The sequence below is a fragment of the Cucurbita maxima genome, unplaced genomic scaffold (assembly GCF_002738345.1).
Source record: "Cucurbita maxima cultivar Rimu unplaced genomic scaffold, Cmax_1.0 Cma_Scf00044, whole genome shotgun sequence".
Lineage (NCBI taxonomy): Eukaryota > Viridiplantae > Streptophyta > Magnoliopsida > Cucurbitales > Cucurbitaceae > Cucurbita > Cucurbita maxima.
Window position 1 is genome coordinate 1,206,591 of NW_019272060.1, and position 23,212 is coordinate 1,229,802.

Consider the following 23,212-nt stretch of genomic DNA (forward strand, 5'->3'; position numbering starts at 1 on the left):
GGCTGAAGGTCGTCTTCATCGGCTACGAACTTGGGAGCAAGGCGTACAGGCTCTATGATTCTGCGGGAGGGCGAGCTCACGTGTCGCGCGACGTCATCTTCGACGAGAGCACCTTCTGGCAGTGGAACAAAGTGACCGAGACGGACCAAAACCCAAATCAATTTACGGTGGAGTACCTCGTCATCGAGCTGGGAGAAGGAGGAGCGCAGCATCGGGAACCATCATCGTCGCTAGTAGCTGCACCGAGCACGCCTACACCAACCCCAACCACAACTCCGGCTGCACCTCCTGAACCAGTGGAGTTTGCAACACCACGTACTGTGGATTCAACGCTAGATGTCGATCACAATGATGGTTTGGTGGCCAAGTATTGGAGGATGGAAGATGTAACGAACCAAAATTTTCTACTTAATTTAAGGTCGCTACTGTATACATACCATAAATATTGAATGCGGAAGACTTTATTAAAGTTCCATAAAACATAACCTTTATCTTAAAACACAGTCATGAACTTACGTGTTTCGAAAACATCTTTAAAACGACACAACAAACACTAAATAAAACGAATAAGAGATTAAGTTTAAAACATTCTATTCTAGCCTAAGTCTAAGAAAATAAATACCACTATCCTATGCATGTGTCATGGTCTCGAGTTGCAATGCCATCATCATCCGTACAGGAATGCACTGCCTTAACCTGAAAAATGTAGTAGCACATGGCTTGAGTATTTAAAGAAATACTCAGTAAGTGACCCCACTATTGGAGTTAAATGCAACATTCACATGCAATGAGATGATGGGACCTATCTTTCATTCCGTTTTCCCTACGGTGGTGTCCTAACGGGTAATTTTGGATGTGTACCATATACTCTACACACAGCTCATATGTGCGAGTATGGGCTCACCAGCTAGTTCGCACACTGCGGGGCCATTTTCCTTATCCGGTGGGCATACTCTGGGAGCCTCTTAGGCCGAACACTCGCTAGAACTAGTAACCGTCATGGCAGCGCTATGCAAAGCATAAAGATCGTTGTCCTGCCATTGGATGTACGCGTTCGTACCCTCGTGATGGGATAGGGGTACCCCCCAAAATGCATGAGCACACATAATGCATGAGGTCCCAAAACTTTTCCATTTTCATTATCCTTTAATACAACCCCGCTAGCATTATATACATATCATATCATTTTTCATATCGTTTCAGACATCGTTCATCATTCATATCATATCGTTTCTCATTCTTCAGTTCTCAAATTATACATAATTCTAACGGGGCTATATTTCATGTCATTTATCGTAATTGCATGTCATTCATATCATGCTGTATACACACAATTTAAGAGACCTAACATAACGTTTTATGCTTTTAACATAACATTTCATCATATACACATCATACCATGACATATTGCACCACAATGTAATATATCATAAACAAGTCATAACTTAAACACTTCGTAGTCATATCGTTCTCTAACTTATCATAGCCTTAACGTTCTTATACCTATCACAGACATATCATTACGTGAACGTATCTTAGTCATATCATCATAGGAACTTAACCTAACACTATCGTTCTTTCAATCGTAACGCTATCGTTCTATCAATCTATCACAAACCTATCCCTTTCTACCCGTAGCCTAACCGTATTCTTCCATCAATTTCTCTTATCCATATCACTCTGGTATGTAACCTAACCTTACGTTTCATGAACGTATTTTATTCCTATCGTTACATTTCGTTTTGTGCATCCTTCTCGTATCCTATCTCAAACATATCATTAAACACATCGTATCATAATTATTATCAAACAATTCACATATTATAACATTTACATAACAAATAAGAAGCATATGGATCCACAGACAATTCACACATCAATATATATGACACGTGCAGAACTACGGGACACGTGTCACAGCAAATATAATCATGCCAATAGTAAGGTCACTTACCTAGCTAGCTTAAGTCGTTGTCACAAATATATTTTTAATAAAAGTTTGATTCCGTCCTTTGAAATTCGAGTCAACCTATCTGAGCCCATGACATCAGTTTCAGGTTTGAACTCTACAACATCATTTTTTTAATTTACATTGGTCCATTGTTAAAAGTCTTGAAATATTATATATCTATAATTATATTTTTATTAATAATCTTATTTTTCATGGTTACTATTGTATAAGAGAGTAGATACAACTATTTCAATTTATTTTGGGATTTACTACTGTCTGCCCTGTATTTACCTTTATCTCCATATTTAGTTTGTGGTTTTTAATTCTTTAATCTTTTCTTTTCTTCTTTGTTGCCTTTTAATTTTGTTCTCATGTATTACAAATTTCTGGATGTTTGTTTCCTATTCAAAAGTTTTATTGGCTATTATATTTTTAATCTATTCATTTGGCTACTGATAAAAATTTAATCTAATATTTCTAATCTGAGATGATTTGCTAGAATTCATATAAATGATTAACATTTAGTTTCTATAATAATTCAATGAATATCTAACTATAAGTGGATGTGATTTCTAAAAAAAAATAGGATAAAAGAAAATGAAGATTTAATATATATCTTATTGATAGAACAAGACCATTCTCATTTTTTTTTTCTCTCCTCGAGTAAATTTGACCATTACTGTTTTGTCTGTTTCTTTTTGCAACACTACTTTCTAGCTTAAGGATGGGTTGAGGGGAGATAATTGTGGGAAGGGACGAGAGGTTAGTGGAGAGAAGTGAGGAATTTTTATTTATTTATTTATTTATTTTTATTATTATTACTTTAACTATTTTGTTTTACAATTATTTTTATTTCTTTATTTCTTTATTTATTTTTTGGGCTATTATATTATGCAGGTGGGCTGGGCTAGGCGTGTTGGCGTTGGACTGGGCTTGCGGGTCTCGGGTCGAGGCTATCGGGTTGGGCCATAACTAGGCTTACGCGTTTTGGGCTGAAGCGACTGGGCCGCAGGAACCGTCGGGTACTGGGCTGACCTAAGGTGATTGGGTTCGGTTCGGGTTGCGGGATCCGGCCCTCAGGTCGGACTTCGTCTTCTTCACCTGGTTGCTTGCGCATTTTTTCGGCGACTTTTCTCTCTCCTCATTAACGTCGTTTCGACATCCTTTTTCCCTCATTTTTCCTCCGTTCCCGAGTCTCTTCTTCCCCCTAACCCTATTTTTGGTATAGATCTGGTTTGTAAAGGCCTCACACTCTCGGATCTGGAGAAGTTCGGAAATCTGACATTTCGTCTCCCTTGTTGACGGTGTTTAACGTATATGATTCATTTAAATCTACCCCTGATGTGTGTAAAAGATTCTGGGATTACTTTTGTTGCGTAAAATGAAGGTTTTGACATCGATTTCGTATGGTTTGGCCTCGCCGGAGTTTCGTCGAATTTTTCTATTCCTCTTCGTTTTTCTCTATATTTTGTTCTTTGCAGGTTGTTTTGGTGTGGCTGAATGTCGGGGTCGATTTCTGTTGCCTCCTAGCCTTCGGTCTCCCTTTCCCTTTGTGGGTCGTATGCGAGCGAAAACTCCGGCGTTCGTTGGAGTTTTGAGTTTTGCCTACGACCCCTTTTTTGTTTTTTGTTCATTTTTTTTTATCCAATTCGTTACATTACCTACCCCGAAAACGTACTTTCATCCTCAAAAGTCTCAAACTCATGGATCAACTCCGGATATTTTTCCTTTATTTCCTCCTCTCGTTCCCACGTAGCTTCCTCGATTTGGTGGTTATGCCACAATACCTTAATAAAACCTATATTTTTATTACATAAGGCTTTCACTTCTCGGGCTAGGATTTTAATTGGTTTCTCTTGATAACTTAAATCTTCCTCGATTTCGAGAGGTTTGTAGTCTATTACGTGTGTAGGGTCTGCAATATATTTCCTTAACATGGAACATGAAATACATCGTGTACGCTTGAGAGTGAAGGCGGTAAAGCTAGTTTGTAAGCTACCGAACCTACTCTTTCTAAAATTTCGAACGGTCCAATAAATCGAGGGCTTAACTTTTCCTTTCGTCCAAATCTTAGAATGCCTTTTATAGGAGCTACTTTTAGGAACACTAGTCCCCTTCTTCAAACTCTAAATTCCTACTCCTAACGTCGGCGTAGCTCTTTTGTCTTCTCTGCGCGATACGCATTCTTACTATAATTTTCTGTACTGCCTCGTTGGTGATGCGGACCAGCTCGGGTCCTACAAGTTTTTGTTCTCCTACTTCGTCCCAGCACAATGGGGATCTACATCGTTTTCCATACAACGCTTCAAAGGGTGCCATCCCGATGGTTGCTTGGAACCTGTTGTTGTAAGAGAATTCCATTAAGTGCAGTTTAGTGTCCCAGCTCCCTGTGAAATCCATAACGCATGCCCGAAGCATGTCCTCCAGGATTTAGTTTAATCATTTCATTTGGCCATCCGATTGTGGGTGAAAGGCGGTGCTAAAGTCGAGGCGGGTACCCATCGCCTTTTGGAGTCTGCCAAAAGGTCGACGTAAAATGCGAGTTCTGATCTGACACAATTGACACCGGTACTCCATGCAACCTCACAATTTTTTTCACATACAGTTGAGCCCAATTGTCTACTGTATATGTTGCCTTACCCGGTAAGAAGTGAGCCGACTTTATCAGACGATGGACGACCACCCAGATTACCGTATAGCCCTTTAATGTTTTTGGTAGGCCTACTATGAAATCCATGACAATGTTTTCCCATTTCCATTCTAGTATGCTTAGAGGTTGTAGTAGCCCGACGGTTTTCTGCCTAGGGACTTTTACTTGTTGGCACACCAGACACTTACTCACGTACTCCGCGATATCATTTTTCATACTTCGCCACCAGAAGTGTTGTTTCAAGTCTTGATACATTTTTATTCCACTTGGATGTATCAAGAAGGGTGAGTTGTGTGCCTCAGTTAGGATTTCATTCTTTATTTCGCTCATGGGTGGCACACATAAACGTCCTTGACATAATAATCCGTCATCTATTGACTTAGAAAATCCGTCCACTAGGCCTACTTTCAATTGGTCTAGGATTTTATTTAGGCTTGGATCCCCACGTTGTGAGTCTATGATCCTTTGTTTGAGCATGGGACGCACTGTTAGTCGGGCTATTTAGGCTGCCACTTCTTCGGTTACTACCGCTATGTCAGCTCGTTCGAAATCAATTCGCACTTGTGGCTCCCTTTGTGATCAGGGCCGACGAGTGTACTACTTTTTGACTCAGTGCATCAGCGACTATGTTTGCTTTTCTAGGGTGGTACTGGATATCTATGTCGTAATTTTTTACCAGCTCTAACCATCTACGTTGTTTCATGTTCAATTCTTTTTGTGTGAACAAGTATTTTAGACTTTTATGGTCCGTATAAATTTGGGTCTTTTCGCCATACAGGTAGTGTCACCAAATTTTTAACGCGAATACCACCGCTGCCAGCTCCAAATCATGTGTCGGATAGTTTTTCTTGTAATCCTTTAGTTGGCGTGACGCATACACAACAACCTTGCCATGTTGCATCAGTACACAACCTAACCCCTTTTTGGATGCATCACTGTAAATCACGTATCCCACAGAACTCTCTGGAACTGTGAGCACTGGGGTGGATACTAGTCTTTGTTTTAGCTCTTGAAAGCTGGCCTCACAAGTATTGTCCCAAACAAAAGGTACACCTTTTTTTGTCAATTGGGTGAGAGGCGTGGCTATTCTAGTGAAGTCTTGGACAAACCTTCGATAGTAACCCGCCAATCCCAAGAACCTTTGTATCTCAGTGACCGTTGTTGGGCGTTTCCACTTCATGATAGCTTCTATCTTATTGGGGTCTACGAAGATTTCGTCTTTAGACACTAAGTGCCCTAGAAACGAAACCTGTCGTAGCAAAAATTCGCACTTGGAGAATTTGGCATACAACTTGTTCTCCCTTAGGATAGTTAAGGCTTTGCGAAGGTGCTCTTGCTGTTCTAGGTCCGTTTTCGAGTATAACAAGATGTCGTCTATGAACACGATCACAAACAAGTCTAAGCACTCCTTAATTACTCAGTTCATTAATTCCATAAATACCGTTGGGGCATTGGTGAGACCAAAAGACATCACCACAAACTCGTAGTAGCCATATCTGGTTCGAAAGGCTGTTTTCGGTATGTCTTCCTTTCTAATCTTAATTTGATGATATCCTGATCGAAGATCTATTTTAGAAAACACTGTCGCCCCTCGCAGTTGGTCAAATAGGTCCTTGATACGGGGTAACGGGTATTTGTTCTTTACCGTCCTCTTGTTTAATTCCCTATAATCAATGCATAAAAGCATTGAGTTGTCTTTCTTTTTGACAAACAACACTGGCACACCCCAAGGGGACACGCTAGGTCGAATGAAACCTTTATCTAATAGGTCTTGCAGTTGTGATTTAAGTTCGTTTACTTCTGTTGGTGCCATGTGGTACGAGGCCTTAGAGATGGGTCCCGTTCCTCGTTCTAGTTCTATTCTAAAGTCTACCTCTCACGATGGAGGGATTCCCGGGAGGTCCTCTGGAAAGACATCCATAAATTCATTTACTATGGATACTGTATCTATTGGTTTTTCCTTTCCTTTTGTGTTTCCATTTTAATTATTTTTTAATACAACCCCGCTAGCATTATGTACATATCATATTATTTTTCATATCGTTTCAAATATCGTTCATCATTCATATCATATCGTTTCTCATTCTTCAGTTCTCAAATCATACATAATTCTAATGGGGTTATATTTCATGTCATTTATCGTAATTTCATGTCATTCATATTATGCTGTATACACACAATTTAAGAGACCTAACATAACGTTCTATGCTTTTAATATAATATTTCATCATATACATGTCATACCATGACATATTGCAATCACAATGTATCATATCATAAACAAGTCATAACGTAAATCATAGTCATATCGTTTTCTAACTTATAATAGCCTTAACGTTCTTATACCTATCACAGACATATCATTACGTGAACGTACCTCAGTCATATCATCACAAGAACGTAACCTAACGCTATCGTTCTATCAATCCTAACGCTATCGTTTGATCAATCTATCACAAACCTCTCCCTTTCTACCCGTAGCCTAACTGTATTCTTCCATCAATCTTTCTTATCCATATCACTCTAGTATGTAATCTAACCTTAACTATTCATGAACGTATTTTACTTCTATCGTTACATTTCGTTTTGTGCATCCTTCTCATATCCTATGTCAAACATATCATTGAACAAATCGTACCGTAATTATTATCAAGCAATTCACATATTATAACATATACATAACATATAGGAAGCATATCGATCCACAGACAATTCACACACATCAAATAAGGGTGTGGAAACCTTTAGCCCGAAAGGGAAAGCCGAAATATATTTTCCATTTATAAGGGTGTGGATTGTGATGTCCCACATTGGTTGGGGAGGAGAACAAATCACCCTTTATAAGGGTGTGGAAACCTTTCTTTAGTAGACGCGTTTTAAAGCCTTGAGGGGAAGCTCGAAAGGGAAAGCCCAAAGAGGACAATATCTGCTAGCGGTGGATCTGGGTCGTTACAGAAGATCTACTGGGAGGAGGTGAACCACCTGGACTGGCAGCGCGCGAGCTTGAAGAATAGGTGGTCGAACTGCATGCCATCAGCGCGGATGAACCGAACACCTTCGCCGAATCAAAAAGAAACCCGTGCTGGCTAAAGGCAATGCAAGAAGAGATGGCATCCATCACTGAGAACAAGACTTGAAGGCTAGAGGACATGCCGCCGGGACACCGAGCCATGGCTCAAATGGGTCTTCAAACTGAAGCGTAAGGAAGAGGGAGAAGTTATGAAGCACAAATACTGTCTATCGGCATCACCATCTATCAAGGTGCGTACGTAAAGAAGTTGTTGGACACAGTTGGGCTAGTGGACAGTAAACCTACAAGGACGGCAATGCAAGAAGAGATGGCATCCATCACTGAGAACAGGACTTGGAGGCTAGAGGACATGTCGCCGGGACACCGAGCCATAGCTCAAATGGGTCTTCAAACTGAAGCGTAACGAAGAGGGAGAAGTTATGAAGCACAAATACTGTCTATCGGCATCACCATCTATCAAGGTGCGTACGTAAAGAAGTTGTTGGACACAGTTGGGCTAGTGGACAGTAAACCTACAAGGACGGCAATGCAAGAAGAGATGGCATCCATCACTGAGAACAGGACTTGGAGGCTAGAGGANCATCTATCAAGGTGCGTACGTAAAGAAGTTGTTGGACACAGTTGGGCTAGTGGACAGTAAACCTACAAGGACGACAATGCAAGAAGAGATGACATCCATCACTGAGAACAAGACTTGGAGGCTAGAGGACATGCCACCGGGACACCGAGCCATGGCTCAAATGGGTCTTCAAACTGAAGCGTAACGAAGAGGGAGAAGTTATGAAGCACAAATACTGTCTATCGGCATCATCATCTATCAAGGTGCGTACGTAAAGAAGTTGTTGGACACAGTTGGGCTAGTGGACAGTAAACCTACAAGGACGGCAATGCAAGAAGAGATGGCATCCATCACTGAGAACAAGACTTGGAGGCTAGAGGACATGCCGCCGGGACACCGAGCCATGGCTCAAATGGGTCTTCAAACTGAAGCGTAACGAAGAGGGAGAAATTATGAAGCACAAATACTGTCTATCGGCATCACCATCTATCAAGGTGCGTACGTAAAGAAGTTGTTGGACACAGTTGGGCTAGTGGACAGTAAACCTACAAGGACGGCAATGCAAGAAGAGATGGCATCCATCACTGAGAACAAGACTTGGAGGCTAGAGGACATGCCGCCGGAACACCGAGCCATGGCTCAAATGGGTCTTCAAACTGAAGCGTAACGAAGAGGGAGAAATTATGAAGCACAAATACTGTCTATCGGCATCACCATCTATCAAGGTGCATACGTAAAGAAGCTGTTGGACACAGTTGGGCTAGTGGACAGTAAACCTACAAGGACGCCAATGGAGGCCCGACTCCAGCTAAGGAAGGTCAGAACTACGACGACAGTTGACTCCACCAATTACTCCACCAATTACCACAACATTGTTGGGAGCCTGCACTATCTGGTAAACACACGCCTTGACCTTGCTTATTATGTGGATACGTGAGTAGGTTTATGGAACTACGACGACAGTTGACTCCACCAATTACCACAACATTGTTGGGAGCCTGTGCTATTTGGTAAACACACGCCTTGACCTTGCTTATTATGTGGATACGTGAGTAGGTTCATGGAAGCACCTAGGGAGGAGCATCTAGTGCCTATCAAGCGCATCCTGCGCTATGCCCCTGGAACTAGAGGCTGGGGTGTGAGATACTATGCAAGGAGAGGAAAGAAGAAGCTTGAGCTGGTCGGCTACAGTGATAGAGACATGGCTGGTGACGTTGATGATTGTAAGAGCATCAATGGGATGATTTACTTCCTCTCAGGCGGTGTGATCTGCTGGCAATCAATTAAACAAAAGGTAGTTGCTTTGTCTTCTTGCGAAGCAAAATACATTCCCGCTTAAACGACGACAACACAAGGGGTCTAGCTTGCGCGATTGGTGGAATAACTCATCATAAGAGAAGGCGATCCACCAATACTATACGTGGACAATAAAGCTACAATCTTCCTGATTAAAAATTCAGTTTTGCACGACCGAAGCAAGCACATAGAAATCAGATTCCACTACATCCAGGAATGTGCAGATCGGGGGATCATCAAGATTGATTTCATCCTAATAGAGGAACAACTTGGAAACATCTTCACCAAATCTCTGGCGCGAGTGAAATTTGAAGAACTTCGCTCGAAGATTGGAGTTCAAACAACAAGGTAGATATATACCACAAGATTTAGGAGGAGATTGTTAGATAAATCCTTATTTTTAGGTTAAGAATTTCTATTTTCATGTTAAAGCCACATAATTAAATGGGTGGAAGAGTCGAATAGAAGGCTTCAATTGAGTTGCCATTCCTTTCGTTGTAGGATATAATGATTATTTAAATATGTCAATTGAATGAGAATAAAATCATCGGGTCTTCAACGCAAAATCTGAAATACTGTCTCTCTCTTTGTTTTTCCGTTATTTTCTTCTTCCAAGATTTTCCTCCGATTTTTGTCCTCGTCAACGATTTCCTCCGATAAAAAACAATGGTCTTCATTGAGGAGAATAGTTACTGTGTATTAAATTGATAAGAAAGTTTATGAAATTTGTTAGCGTTTTCTCCCTATAAATACTCTTCACATATACCCTTTATTCATAACAACAACAACAAAAAATTGAAAAGTATAATATTTAAGATTTCTCAGTACAAAAAAAAAAAAAAAAAAAAAAAAAAAAAAAAAAAAAAAAAAAAAAAAAAAAAAAAAAAAAAAAAAAAAAAGTACAAAGAAGTTCTCCCCTCAAGTTGTTCTTACTCCTTCAATTATTTGTTTGGTTGTACTTCGAGCAAGGGTCAAAACTAACATATGGTATCAGAGCTAGGATGCCGAAACAAATGTTGTCACTACATAAAGTCGCTCGAAGAGATGTGAAAATGATATAAAGAAAAATAAGGGGAGTGTAATGCTCCAATACCCATTACTCACGAAAAGTAACTACACACATGGTCGATAAAGTTGTGTTTTAATCTACAGGCACAAGGTGTGTGGGACACCATCGAGAATGGTGACAACGTTAGGGAATGTAAGGACAAGATAAATTTTGTTGCATCTACCAAATAATCTTAGAGGACGTCCTTCTCATGTTGGCATAGAAGGGCTCGACAAAAGTAACATGGGAAATGATGCAAATAATGCATATGGGTGTTGAATAGGTCAAGGAAACAAAGGTACAGACGTTGAAGAGTGAGTTTGAGGCTATCTGCACGAAGGATGGTGAATCAATAGACGAATTTTCCATGAAGTTGATGATGAGCGTCATCGGTATCCGTTCGTTAGGCGACAAGGTGGAGAGATCTCCACCGTCAAGAAGTTCCTTCAAGCTGTCCCCCAAAATTCATGCAGAATGTTACTTTCATTAAATAGTTTGACTACCTCAAGAACATGTCGGTTGAGAAAGTCGTTGGCTGTCTTAACCTTGATGAGGAGAGACTTTGTGGCTACAACGACAGAGAGGAGGAGAAACATTTCTTACTCATACACGAAGAGTGGCTCACATAGACGAAAAAGAAAGATGCGACTGATTCTTCTTTTTTTAGGTACAGAGGGAAGCGACAACCAGAACAAGAAAAATAGAGGTCAATGGTAGAAGAAAGACACAACAGATTCTTATTTTTCAGCTATAAAGATGAAGAGTTCATTCTCTTCCTTAAAGAATGAATTCATTCCCTTCAAATACATAAGTGCACTTAACAAAGCTTTACATACATTGTGTTGGTGTGATTGGGTCTCCAACTACTTCTTAACCATGATTTTTCTAGAGTAGCGCAAGAGACTACATAGAATTAGCAGACACAAGGGTTGTTCCCTCATGTGTCTGTTGTAAATTGTCATAATTTTTTATTTGATTTGGTTATTTGGATTAGATTTGATTGGTTATTTGGATTAAATTTAATGAAACCAATAATTTTGGTGTTTGGTGAGGCGAAGTTAGCGATTTGCTGGTCATGCAAGAGCTTGATGCTTCTCTCCAGGAGGTGATGCTTGAAGACATGACAAAAGCAGAATGAACGAAATTAAATCGGCAAGCTTGCGGAATTATTCGATCTTGTCTTGGCCAGGATTAGAAATATCCATTTATGAAGGTGACCATGGCGAAATAACTATGGGACAAACTTGAGGCGAAATATATGCAGAAAATATTGGAAAATAAACTCTACTTGAAGAAGAAACTCCTCCGTTTTGACTACAAGAAAGGTATCCAATGACTGAGCATTTGGATGATTTTAACAAAATCATCACTAATTTGCTCAATCTTGATATTAAGATTGATGACAAAGAAAAGGCGTTGTTGTTATTAAATTCTTTGTCGGAGTCCTACGAGTTTTTAGTAACCACTCTGCTGCATGGAGCCTATGATATTGATTTTGAAGATGTTTCAAATGCCTTGATGAATAATGAGGTGTGAGCGAAGGAAAAGGAGGCATATCAAGATTCTAGCTCAAATGTTCTCACTGCTCGTGGAAGAACTTCTACTTGGAAAAAGAGCGAACGTGGAAAGTCTCGATCAAAGTCGAGAGGTAGATCTGATAGTTGGAGAAAACTTGATAAAAATGAGTGTGCATATTGTCGACAGAAAGGCCATTGGAAGAAAGATTGCCCGATCTTAAAAGAGAAGGGGTCGAAGTCCAATGTGGTTAGAGCCGACGACACTGATACAGATCATGCCTTGACGATCTCCTTATCAATCAGCCTAACTAGTGAATGAATTCTTGATTCTGGGTGCTCCTATCATATGTGTTCCAATAGAGAGATGTTTTTGGACTTCAAAGAGTTCAATGGTGGAGTTGTCTATATGGGCAATGATAGTACTTGCAAGATTACGGGAATCGACTCAGTACAAATCAAGATGTTTGACGGGGTTATACGAAAACTCAATGATGTGAGGTATGTCCCTGACTTGAAGAAAAATTTGATTTCCCTCGGCATTTGGATGCGAGTGGTTATTATATCATTTTGGAATGGGGGAATTTGAAAGTAGCTCGTGGAGCTTTGGTGGCAATTGAAGGAACTAGAAGAGGTAGCATATACTACCTCAATGGAACCACAATAATTGGGCATGTTGTTGTGGCAAGTTCGAAAGAACAAGACATATCGAAATTATGGCACATGAGACTTGGGCATGCTGGTGAGAAGGCGCTTCAGACATTGGTGAACCAAGGAGTCCTTAAAGGTGCCACAACTGGTAACATTGATTTCTGTGAACATTGTATATTTGGTAAACAAAAAGATGTGAAGTTTGGTACAACTATACACCAAACAAGGGCATTTTGGATTTTGTTGACACTAATGTATGGGGTCCCACGAAGAATGTCTCATTGGGAGGAAAGAGGTGGTTTGTCACCTTTATTGATGACTACTTAAGGAGAGTTTGGATGTATCTCATGAGGCACAAAAACGAGGTTCTCTAAATCTTCCTAGAGTGAAAGAAAATGGTAGAGAATCAGACGGACAGAAAAATAAAAAAGCTGAGATCAGACAATGGTGGAGAATATAATTATGATCCATTCCTTAAAGTATGCTGAGATGAAGGAATTGTTGGACACTTCACTGTTCCTAGTAAGCCACAACAAAATGGAGTTGCTGAGAGAATGAACCAGACATTAATAGAGAAGGTTCGATGCATGTTATCTTAAGCAGGATTGAGTAAGGCTTTTTGGGCTAAGACTCTCAGTTATGCAGTTCACTTGGTGAATCGTTTACTTGTTTCTAGAAATGGTGGGAAAACTCCACTTGAGGTATGGTCAGGTACTCTCCTGTTAGTGATTATGATTGCATGTGTTTAGGTGTCCTGCTTATTACCATGTGATAGACTCAAAGCTGGATCCTAAAGAAAAAAAAAGTCAAGTTTATGGGCTTTAGCAAAGGCGTGAAGGGCTATAGGTTATGGTGTCCAGAAACAAGTAAGGTTGTTAATAGTCGAGATGTGACATTTGATGAGTCTGGAATGTTTTTGCAGAAAATTGAAAATAATGATGAGACATTGAAGCAGGTGGAGAAGGTGGTGTTCTCTCCTGATATGGTTGCTTCTACTGAAGAACCTACTGATCAGGTAGATAATAATTCAGATGTCTTAGAACAGGTGAGCAAAGCATTGTAAATGAAAGAGTGAAAGAAACTGAGTCTATCGCCCTTAGGCCAAGAGAAGCTCTGACTTTGACCCAACGAAAAATTGTGTAAACACGTGGCTGCAACCGTCCACTAATCCAAGAGGCGAATTCTGTAATTTGGCATTTTGGGCAAAATGGGAAAAAGCGGGAGCCGTTTCTTTGCTGCGAAGATTTCTTCGCGTTGAGTGGGTGGAGGAAAGTGTATTGATGGGAGTTTACCATTCTGTCCCTCTCATCGCCTCATTTTATATTAATACTATATTCATATTTATTTTATATTAATTATAACCTTCAAAATAAGAAAATAAGAAAATAAGAAATTAAGAAATTAAGAAATTAAACCTAGGGTAGATACTTTTATATATTTCTTTTTGTTTTAGAGGGAAGATTATCCATTGCTTTGAAAATGTGGAGGGCTGCTTGAAAAAGGCAAAAAAAAAAAAAATAATAAAAAAAAGAAAAAGAAAAAGGAAAAAGTGAAGGAAATTACAACGTGGGCGCAGCCGCACAGGATTACAGCTTTCAACTGTTTTGCACTTTGGATTCACGTGACTCGACCAGAATTATCCAATTTAGGGATATTTTAGGAATTTAAGGCCAAAAGGTGAGGAAAGGTCAATTTCATTGGACAAACACCGACGGAGAAGCATGAAGCAACTTCACTACCTACAACGACACGAATCCCACTGCTCCAAAACGCCGTCGTAACATTCTCCATTCCCCACTAAACCACTCACCTTCGTCTTCCATCCCCCTTTCTTACGTACGGCCTAAAATATCCCCTCTGCACAAAAAAAGAACCCATTTCTCCCTTCACTGTTCCACAGATATTAATCCCTCGCCGGTCAACTCCCTTTCTCTCCGATCCCTCAATCTCCACAGTTCACTCACAACCCCTTCATACTTCATTGGAGAATTCATCCCACCGGTGGACCTCCGACACCAGCTGCGGGGATCCCACAATCCGATCCACTCAACCCTTTCTTCTATTTCGGCAGAATCCTTCCATTTCTCTTTATGTGATCGGACTGCATCGGAGACTCTCAAGGATGGATCGGTCGACGATTACTGTGGGGCCGGCCATGGATATGCCGATTATGCACGACAGTGACCGCTACGATTTTGTTCGGGATATCGGCTCCGGGAACTTTGGGGTCGCCAGGCTGATGAGGGATAAGCATACCAAAGAGCTCGTCGCTGTCAAGTATATCGAGCGAGGCGATAAGGTCAATGCTGTATTGCTAATTTACTCTTATTTTTTACTGCTTTATGTGAGCTTCTCGAGCTTAATCTTTCACTTTCTTTCTTTTTTGTTTGGTGATGGTTGTTCCCCTTGGGTGTTTTTAGCTTCCATTGCTACTGTGACTTACGGTTGTTTGTTCTGTTCTACTTTTAATCATTGGGTGCTTTCACGACTCTTTTTTCTTTTAAACTCAACACAAATATCTTGTGATTGGTGCTTTTCTTTTTTATCTGTTATTTGGGAATTTGAAATATCTCAATTTGGATTTTGGGATTTGCCTTCCCATTACTCAGCTTTCCTTTTCCTTCTTTTAACTCTAATGTATTTTTGGAAATTTCTTTTCCAACTTGAGAACTACCTGTAGTAACTGATGCGTATAAGCATGAAATTCATCGCTGATGATTTTATATTTGTTCCTTTTCTCGTAAACTGCGGGCGAGGAAGATGAGCTATGTTTTTGTCAAGTTCTTTTTTTTCGTTCCGAATCTGTATATATACATATATATATTATTTTAAATTCTGAAAATTTATATGAACAAGCATGTTATTTAATGCTCCTAGCTCTTTCGACCTTTCTTTAGCTATCCGAGCTCCCGTATTTCAGGCATGAACTTGCTCTATTTCGGGTAGTTGAGTAATGGTTTGTTTGAGGATTGGCATGTTCTTATATGTTAATAATTGAACTATTCAGTTACAAAAGAACAGAACCCACCAAGGATCTTTTGATAAGATAAATCCACCGGAGAAAATCTTCAATGACAATTTCACTTGGGATTTTTTTTTTTTGGCTCTTAATTAGATGGTGTTCTCATTCCAATGCTTTATTGGCTTTTCTCTTTATGATATTAATTTGAATTCGTCACCTTTTTTTTTTTCCAATGAAAAGTGTTGTTTCTTGTTAAAATAATAATAATGGTAATAACAATTATAATTAGTGGGGTAGTTCTCATTCAAAGGCTATGTGGATTATGTTTCTCTTCTTAATTCTTATGAAGCTATGTCTTGTAGATAGATGAAAATGTTCAGCGAGAAATCATCAATCACAGGTCACTGAGGCACCCTAACATAGTCAGGTTCAAAGAGGTAGTCTTAAGTTTAAGCTTTTTTTTTTTTTTTTTTTTTTTTTTAAATTATTATTATTATTATTTTTTAAACATTTTCTACCTCTGGATACTGCTGTGATGTGTGAAGGTCATCTTGACCACTACCCATCTTGCAATTATAATGGAATATGCATCCGGAGGAGAGCTCTTTGAGCGTATAAGCAATGCAGGACGCTTTAGTGAGGATGAGGTCTTGATTCTTGAATTTACCTTTTATTTTTTTCTATTATTTCTCTCTTTTCAGGCATTTGATCTATTACTGTCTTGGTGTAGGCTCGCTTCTTCTTTCAACAACTTATATCCGGAGTCAGCTACTGCCATGCAATGGTACTTCAACTGTTATATGCATCTTCAATCCTTATCATCTTCTTTTGTAAAGTCCTATCCTTTAAGGTAAGTGGATTTTTTTTTTCTCAACTTTTTTTTATTTGCTTTTATTGGTGAAGCAAGTGTGTCACCGGGATTTGAAGTTGGAGAACACTTTACTGGATGGAAGCCCAGCCCCTCGTTTGAAAATATGCGACTTTGGCTACTCAAAGGTATTGATTACATGAACTTTAGCTGATACTTAAATCTTTACTCCTGTATAATTGTTCAGTTGTATGGAATGCCTTTCTGTTTTGTCCCCTTTTATAACTTAGTTTTGATGATATTTTCTTGTTTAGATGTCAGCTAACCTTTTATGTTTCTCTTGAAGGTTGATGTGCTCTTTTAAACTTGTTTTATGTTCATTTGCTAGATAAGATTTGAATCTATATTTAGTTCTATCTATCAGATTCTAAGCTTCATGGCTGCGGAAGGACTTTGGTTGGGTAGTCTGATTTGATCTTATTCATTGACTTTATTTTCTAATTAGTCTCGATGTAAAGATTGTCATGTTGAATCAATTCTTTCAAATTATCGCTATGTGGCTTCATCACGATGGAATGCTGATATTCATTATGTTCTCCAGTCATCTGTGCTCCATTCACAACCAAAGTCAACTGTGGGAACACCTGCATACATTGCTCCAGAAGTGCTCTTAAGGCAAGAATATGATGGAAAGGTAAGATTCTTCTATATTACTTCTGGATATCTTCAATGTGGTGTCTGATGTCTACATTTTACGGATGCATGAATTCTTAACTACCGATTTCTGAACAACAGTTTGGAATATTCCTCATCCGTCTCTATCCAGAAGATCTACGGCCCCACGTGGGTAAACTTTATGGATCATGAATGGGACCAACTCTTTTGATCAATGAAAAATTTTCGCTTACAAATGTTTAAATCATGCTACTTTGATTCTTTCTTTCGATATTTTGGCATTGTTATAGGCATATAGCCTCATCTCTTCTAGCTCGTTCAACTTCAGTTTGCGTGCTTCACCTGCCACATGGATACCTAAATTCAGCTTTTTCATTGCGCAATCAGCTTTGTATTCTGAAATCTGAGACATGTCTTCCTATATGCTGTTGTCAACCTATCCAACTAGAGCCCTTGCTTAAGTTGGACACAGTTTAGGTTAGTGGCAGTGCAAAATTACTAGTCTTTTTCGGCTGTACTTCTGGTGCTCAAATCATCAAAATCAATTCCTAGCTCCTTCATATTAAATTGGATGATGATGCGACTTGTATGGTCAAAAGCTTTGGTCAACTTCACTGATGAAAGATGAATAACCTATAAGCTTGCATCTCAGAAATAGATTCAATTACGAGATTTTGCAAATGCTTATAAGTACTTCTCCTAAAGCTGTACTAATTTTCCAGATTCTAGTTGCTTGCTGTTTGTTTCCTACCAACTTTGGCCATCCTTTTGTCATTTGATGGGTGGCCTTCTTCTTTCTTCCTTTTTTCTTCTCCCCTTTAATTAGCTATGAATTGGGAAATGGTGGTCTTCAACCCTCATATCCCCTTGACTCGAACCATTTCAGTTCTGATTATCTTGTGAACTGTAGGTCAAACCTGTATCTGACTGCTTTGTGTTTTTCTTTTTCTTTTGTTTTCTTTTTTGGTTCAAGAATGAAAGATACACAACTGGGCAAATACAGAGACTAGCCCAAGGCAAAAGGATCCTGGACAAAAAGCCAAAAGCCTCTACAAAAGAGGCTCCAATTACTTAAAATAAGATGAAAAGGATAACTATAAACCAAGGGGGAGGTTTTGAACCTAATCTAAGACATAACATTTCCGCATGACATGACATGTGTCAGCTTTGTTGTTGTTATTGAAACAGTAACATTGAATAAGAGCTTTGGTGACGAGGTTTTTTTTTTTTTTTTTTTTTGTAATTATCCTTTAGGGTCCTATTTTTCCTCGATTGGAGTCTCCTTTCTTTAGTTTAACTCTCTTTTTTTTTGTGGATTTTTGTTATTATTTTCTTTTTTTGTATGCTATCCTATTCTTTCATTGTTTCTAGATAAAAGTTTGGTAATTCATTAAAAAAAAAACATGGAACTCTGTTCCAAACTTGAAATTAATCTCAATTCTCATCCTTGTCAATACCGGTTCAATCTTTCCCGATAAATTAACATGTTACACGAATTTTTATTCCAAGGTTAAATTTATATTATATTCTTAGTTGAAAGAACATATAAATTATGTAATAGACTTAACGGTGTTACAAACTTATCATGCCTTGAAATTACACATTATGGTAGCTGTATCGAGTCTATAGACAGTTTTGTTCTTCATTGTGGATTCCATCTTGATTGTCAAATAAACTTGTAAGTACTTACTGAACTTCATGCACCACACTACATCTTAGCTAGATTGTAGTTGGACTTCGAAAAACATTGTAGTTAGACTTTGAAAAACATTGTATTGTAAGTACTTACTGAACTTCATGCAACACACTACATCTTAGCTAGATTGTAGTTAGACTTTGAAAAACATTGTATTTTGATTCTGTACGCAACATCAGATTGCAGATGTATGGTCATGTGGAGTGACCCTTTACGTAATGCTTGTTGGAGCCTATCCTTTCGAGGATCCTGATGAACCAAAGGATTTCCGAAAGACCATACAAGTATGAAATATTGTCCTATTATTTGTTCTCTGATTTGAAAATACATGAACTCAAGATTCTTCTACTGGTTCGTCGCAGCGAATCCTAGGTGTCCAGTATTCGATTCCCGATTGTGTTCAAATATCTACTGAGTGTCGCCATCTGATATCAAGGATTTTTGAGGCAGATCCTGCAACGGTACGACTACCAAAATAACTTGTTTGTTTGTGCTTTTGTATGAAGAGTATTTATTATTCTTATTTATATATCCCGGTTCTGCTGTTTCCTCAAAATATCTCAAATCGGTCATATTTTTGCAACAACACTTTGAAATCTCCAGGCCAGGGATTTCTATCTCATGCTTTTAGTGGGAGGTCTTAAATTCTATCACAAACTGATCTTATCTTTTTCTTTGAGCCGTCCTATTTTGCCTGGGATGTGTTGAATTAGTTGCTTTTCCTTGGTCTGAAACATTGGACTCATCATGCCCAAGTTTTCATAGCTTATTTGAACAACCTTTCTGACTTCATTTTGCCAAATTACTTCCGTTACTTGAGTAATTATAAAGGTTTCTTTTTTTTGAAACTTGATATTACATTGCACTGAGCACTAAGATTTTTTGACGAGTTATTTTCATTTTTTTTTTTTACTTTTTTGTTTTACCAACTGTTTTTAGGATTAAGATTGGATGACTTGGATTGAGATTATTATCAACAAAAGCATGATTTTGAGAGGAGATTAGCTTCGTTTACTCTAAAAATCAATCAGAAGCAATCACCTAAACATATTTTCACTGCATTTGTGTTGTAATAATAAGAAATCAGATAGCTTTTTCAAAATGGAGTCTAGATAAGTCCTAAACATCTGCAAATTCTAATATAGTAATTTAATTCTCGGAATCATTTTTCTACAGAAGAATATAGACATTTTCACATAAAATTAGTCACTGACTGAATCAGCAACTCAACCTTTTGTCGATTTGGATTGCAACTTCAACCCAAGCAGAACAATTAGTTTTTTGAAATTTGTATCTCTGTAGTTTTATATTGTTTAAGTTTCAGCATCGAGAAACTCCATCTCATCCAACGACGGCTCATATTTACTCTCTTTCGTGCGTTTACACGACAGAGAATCACTATTCCTGAGATTAAGAACCATTCCTGGTTTTTGAAGAATCTCCCATCGGACTTGATGGATGAAAACACAATGGGAAATCAATTTGAAGAGCCTGATCAACCGATGCAGAGCCTCGATACAATAATGCAGATAATTGCTGAAGCCACAATACCGGCAGTTGGTTCACATGGCCTTATATGCATGACAGATGACCTTGAAATGGATTACGACGACGACATGGATGATCTGGATGACGAATCTGAGCTCGATATAGAAAGCAGCGGTGAAATAGTGTATGCACTTTGACAATTGATATCAAAGTGCAGAAATGAAAAATTATGGGACTTTTCTTTTGGGACTGGTTTTGACTTTGAAAGAATTTGTTAAGAGGAAGACTACATTAGCTAGCTTGTTCTCATCAGTTTGTAGATTATATTTACAAGTACTCCAGGTTTGCCTCCTCCTTTGGATTATGCCACGTCAATAAAACGCTGCTATTAATCCGCGTTGTTGGAAAAGATTTAAAGGCTGAGTTATGAAGAAGACAGGTTGGGATGAAAGTAGAATGCTGTTAAAAGGTCAGCCAGTTGAATTTGGTGTTGCTATTGCTTTTGACATTGCCTTTGTATTTGTTTGTGGCTGTTATTTGGCATGAATTTATGTACAAAAGTTATGGAGTTTCTGTGTAATGATTTATCCCTTTCAGGCGTTGCTTCTTAAGTTATGGACTATCTTTCTAGTTGCACCACAAACAAAATTTCTACTTCATTTCAAATAGATAGAGGTATTAGAAGGAATAGGGTATGTAGATTCATCTCCAGTTTTGGTTGATCAAATAAAGCCCCTTTATATTTCTGTAGCTACTTTTCGTGCAAAACTGCTACTTTCCCCAACCAACTGCTATTCTCTGAAGTGTCTAATTTGTTGCTCTTGCGGTAGTGAGTTGAGTTCCTTGAATTTGTGAGCCCTTCAACACCCACAATGCTCCTCCACTTTGTTTTCCTTTCAAGAGTTTGTTAGGTTTGTCCAGGAAACTAGTTCTTTATTTTTTGTGGTTTTTGAGTTAACTCCAAAATAAAGTTATATGAAAAGAAATATAACCAAAATCATGCTTGTGCAAGACTTGTTACCTATAGTCGTGGGCCGAATGTCATGACCATGCTTGTCTAGGGTATCTATTCCAAATCCATTTTACTTGTTTCCATGTTAGCTATGTCTTTATTATTTTTGTTACGTCAATTTAGGGGGGTTAGAACCCAAAATCACGTCAAAACTTATCAGGGCTAAAATGCCTCAAAATGTACTCTAGGAGTATGCGACTAGTTGTCAGTTTTTCCTACTTAGGGTATACGCTATCAAAGTTGTATTTGCGCCTTATTTGCTTGCTAGACTAACATTGCTTTCTTAAATCGATTTTTAAACATTTTCTCAAGAACGGGGCCAAAGACTTGAGCATACGTCACTCATGCCAATAACAACTCAAACTCTAGAGGCTGACTTACTTGAGAGTGAGAGTATGTTCTGCACAATCGTGTTGTGAGTCATGACAGAGTGCAATTGTGACAATTAGTATCAGAGTCTAATCGATTTCTTAAATCTGATTTAAGAAACATTTCCACTACAAAACAACTGGGCAAGTCCCAAGTTCATCGATTAGTAGAGATCAAAGAGCAGATGTTCTACCTAAGTGAAGTCCCTGATGGTTTGAGATTTTTGAAATCTTGCGTGAATGAGATTGCTACTAAAGTCAATAGAATCAATGAAGTGGCAGGCCGCCTTGAGGAAATGCCCATCCATGAATTGATATCAAGAGTTGAAAAAGGAGGAGACAAAGCTCTTGAGCTGGTGACTTCGAGCATGGGGATAGCTCGATAGCCTTTCTTGCCCAAATGGAGGAACGTATATAGGGCTTAGACAATGCCCAAAAAACGACTGTTCAGATAGTCTCGTAAATGTTTGAAGACATAAGAGTAGCCCTTGATGTGGTCAGGCTGAAATGCCTAAGCCCCAAGCTAAACCTCACCATGAGAGCCGATGGGAACCAAACCCCAGATAAAGGTGTAGTCTAATATAACAAGGTAAAGGTCCCAAAGCCTAAGCACTTCTTTGTGGTTTGAGATTTCAAGACTCTAGAGAACTTTATCATTGACCTCGAATAGTACTTTTCGAGATATAAGTATCATGGTAGAGGAAAACGAATGTCACATTGGCAACAATATATCTACCTGATGATGCAAAGTTGTGGTGAAGATTTAAGTACATGGACATTCAAGATGGTTGATGAATTGTGGACACTAGGAGAGCTCAAAACAAGAATTCTGCTTGCATTTCTTCTAAGAGAATTTTGAGAAAATAAACGGAAGAAAGTTGAGGGAATTAAGGCATACCAAAAAAATTTGTCGAGAATACATCAACATTTTTTTTGGATTGATATTGGATATTCGGTACATGTCCAAGAAAGATGAGAACTTCAGTTTTGTTGAGGGACAGGAGTCTTGGGCGAACACCAAACTCTACTAACAAAGAGTTTAAGACCTTTCTACAATGTATATAAAATCAAATGACTATTTCACCTTAGCAACGATCAATCTCAAGATATGAGGCAAAATTAGACTTCCGTAACTTGAGGTAATATAAATTACATATTTAACTTCCCCAAAGATGGAGACGGTGACCTGGAGGAGAGGAGTGTGAGTCCTTCTCTGGTAAAAATTCATAACAAAAGAACCGTTACATTCAAGGACTCTGTCTTGCTTCATATGCAAGGGACTCATGGAGAATCTGAATGTCCATAAAGGTCGACACTTCATATCTTCTAAGCCAAATTTAGAACGAATTTAAAAATTAAGTATAAGACGATGAAAACTGAAACACCACTAGTCGAAAACATTGAAAATTCCTCGCATGGGGCCCTAAAGTATTTATCAAATCTCTATAAGAAAGTGGGAGAGACAAAATTGCGAGTGGAGCGGAGTTTTATATATATTGAGGC

General features: G+C 38.7%; 1 protein-coding gene across 1 annotated transcript; it reads left to right on the top strand.

The window, feature by feature from the left end:
- Positions 1–14,405: 14,405 nt before the first annotated feature.
- LOC111470368 (serine/threonine-protein kinase SRK2I-like) lies at positions 14,406–20,940 on the top strand. The gene is made up of 9 exons (XM_023115933.1): positions 14,406–14,999; positions 16,025–16,099; positions 16,208–16,309; positions 16,393–16,446; positions 16,566–16,658; positions 17,072–17,164; positions 19,021–19,125; positions 19,204–19,302; positions 20,233–20,940. The coding sequence occupies exons 1-9, from the start codon at positions 14,823–14,825 to the stop codon at positions 20,524–20,526; spliced, it is 1,092 nt and encodes a 363-aa protein (XP_022971701.1). The 5' UTR covers positions 14,406–14,822; the 3' UTR covers positions 20,527–20,940.
- The last annotated feature ends 2,272 nt before the right edge of the window (positions 20,941–23,212 follow it).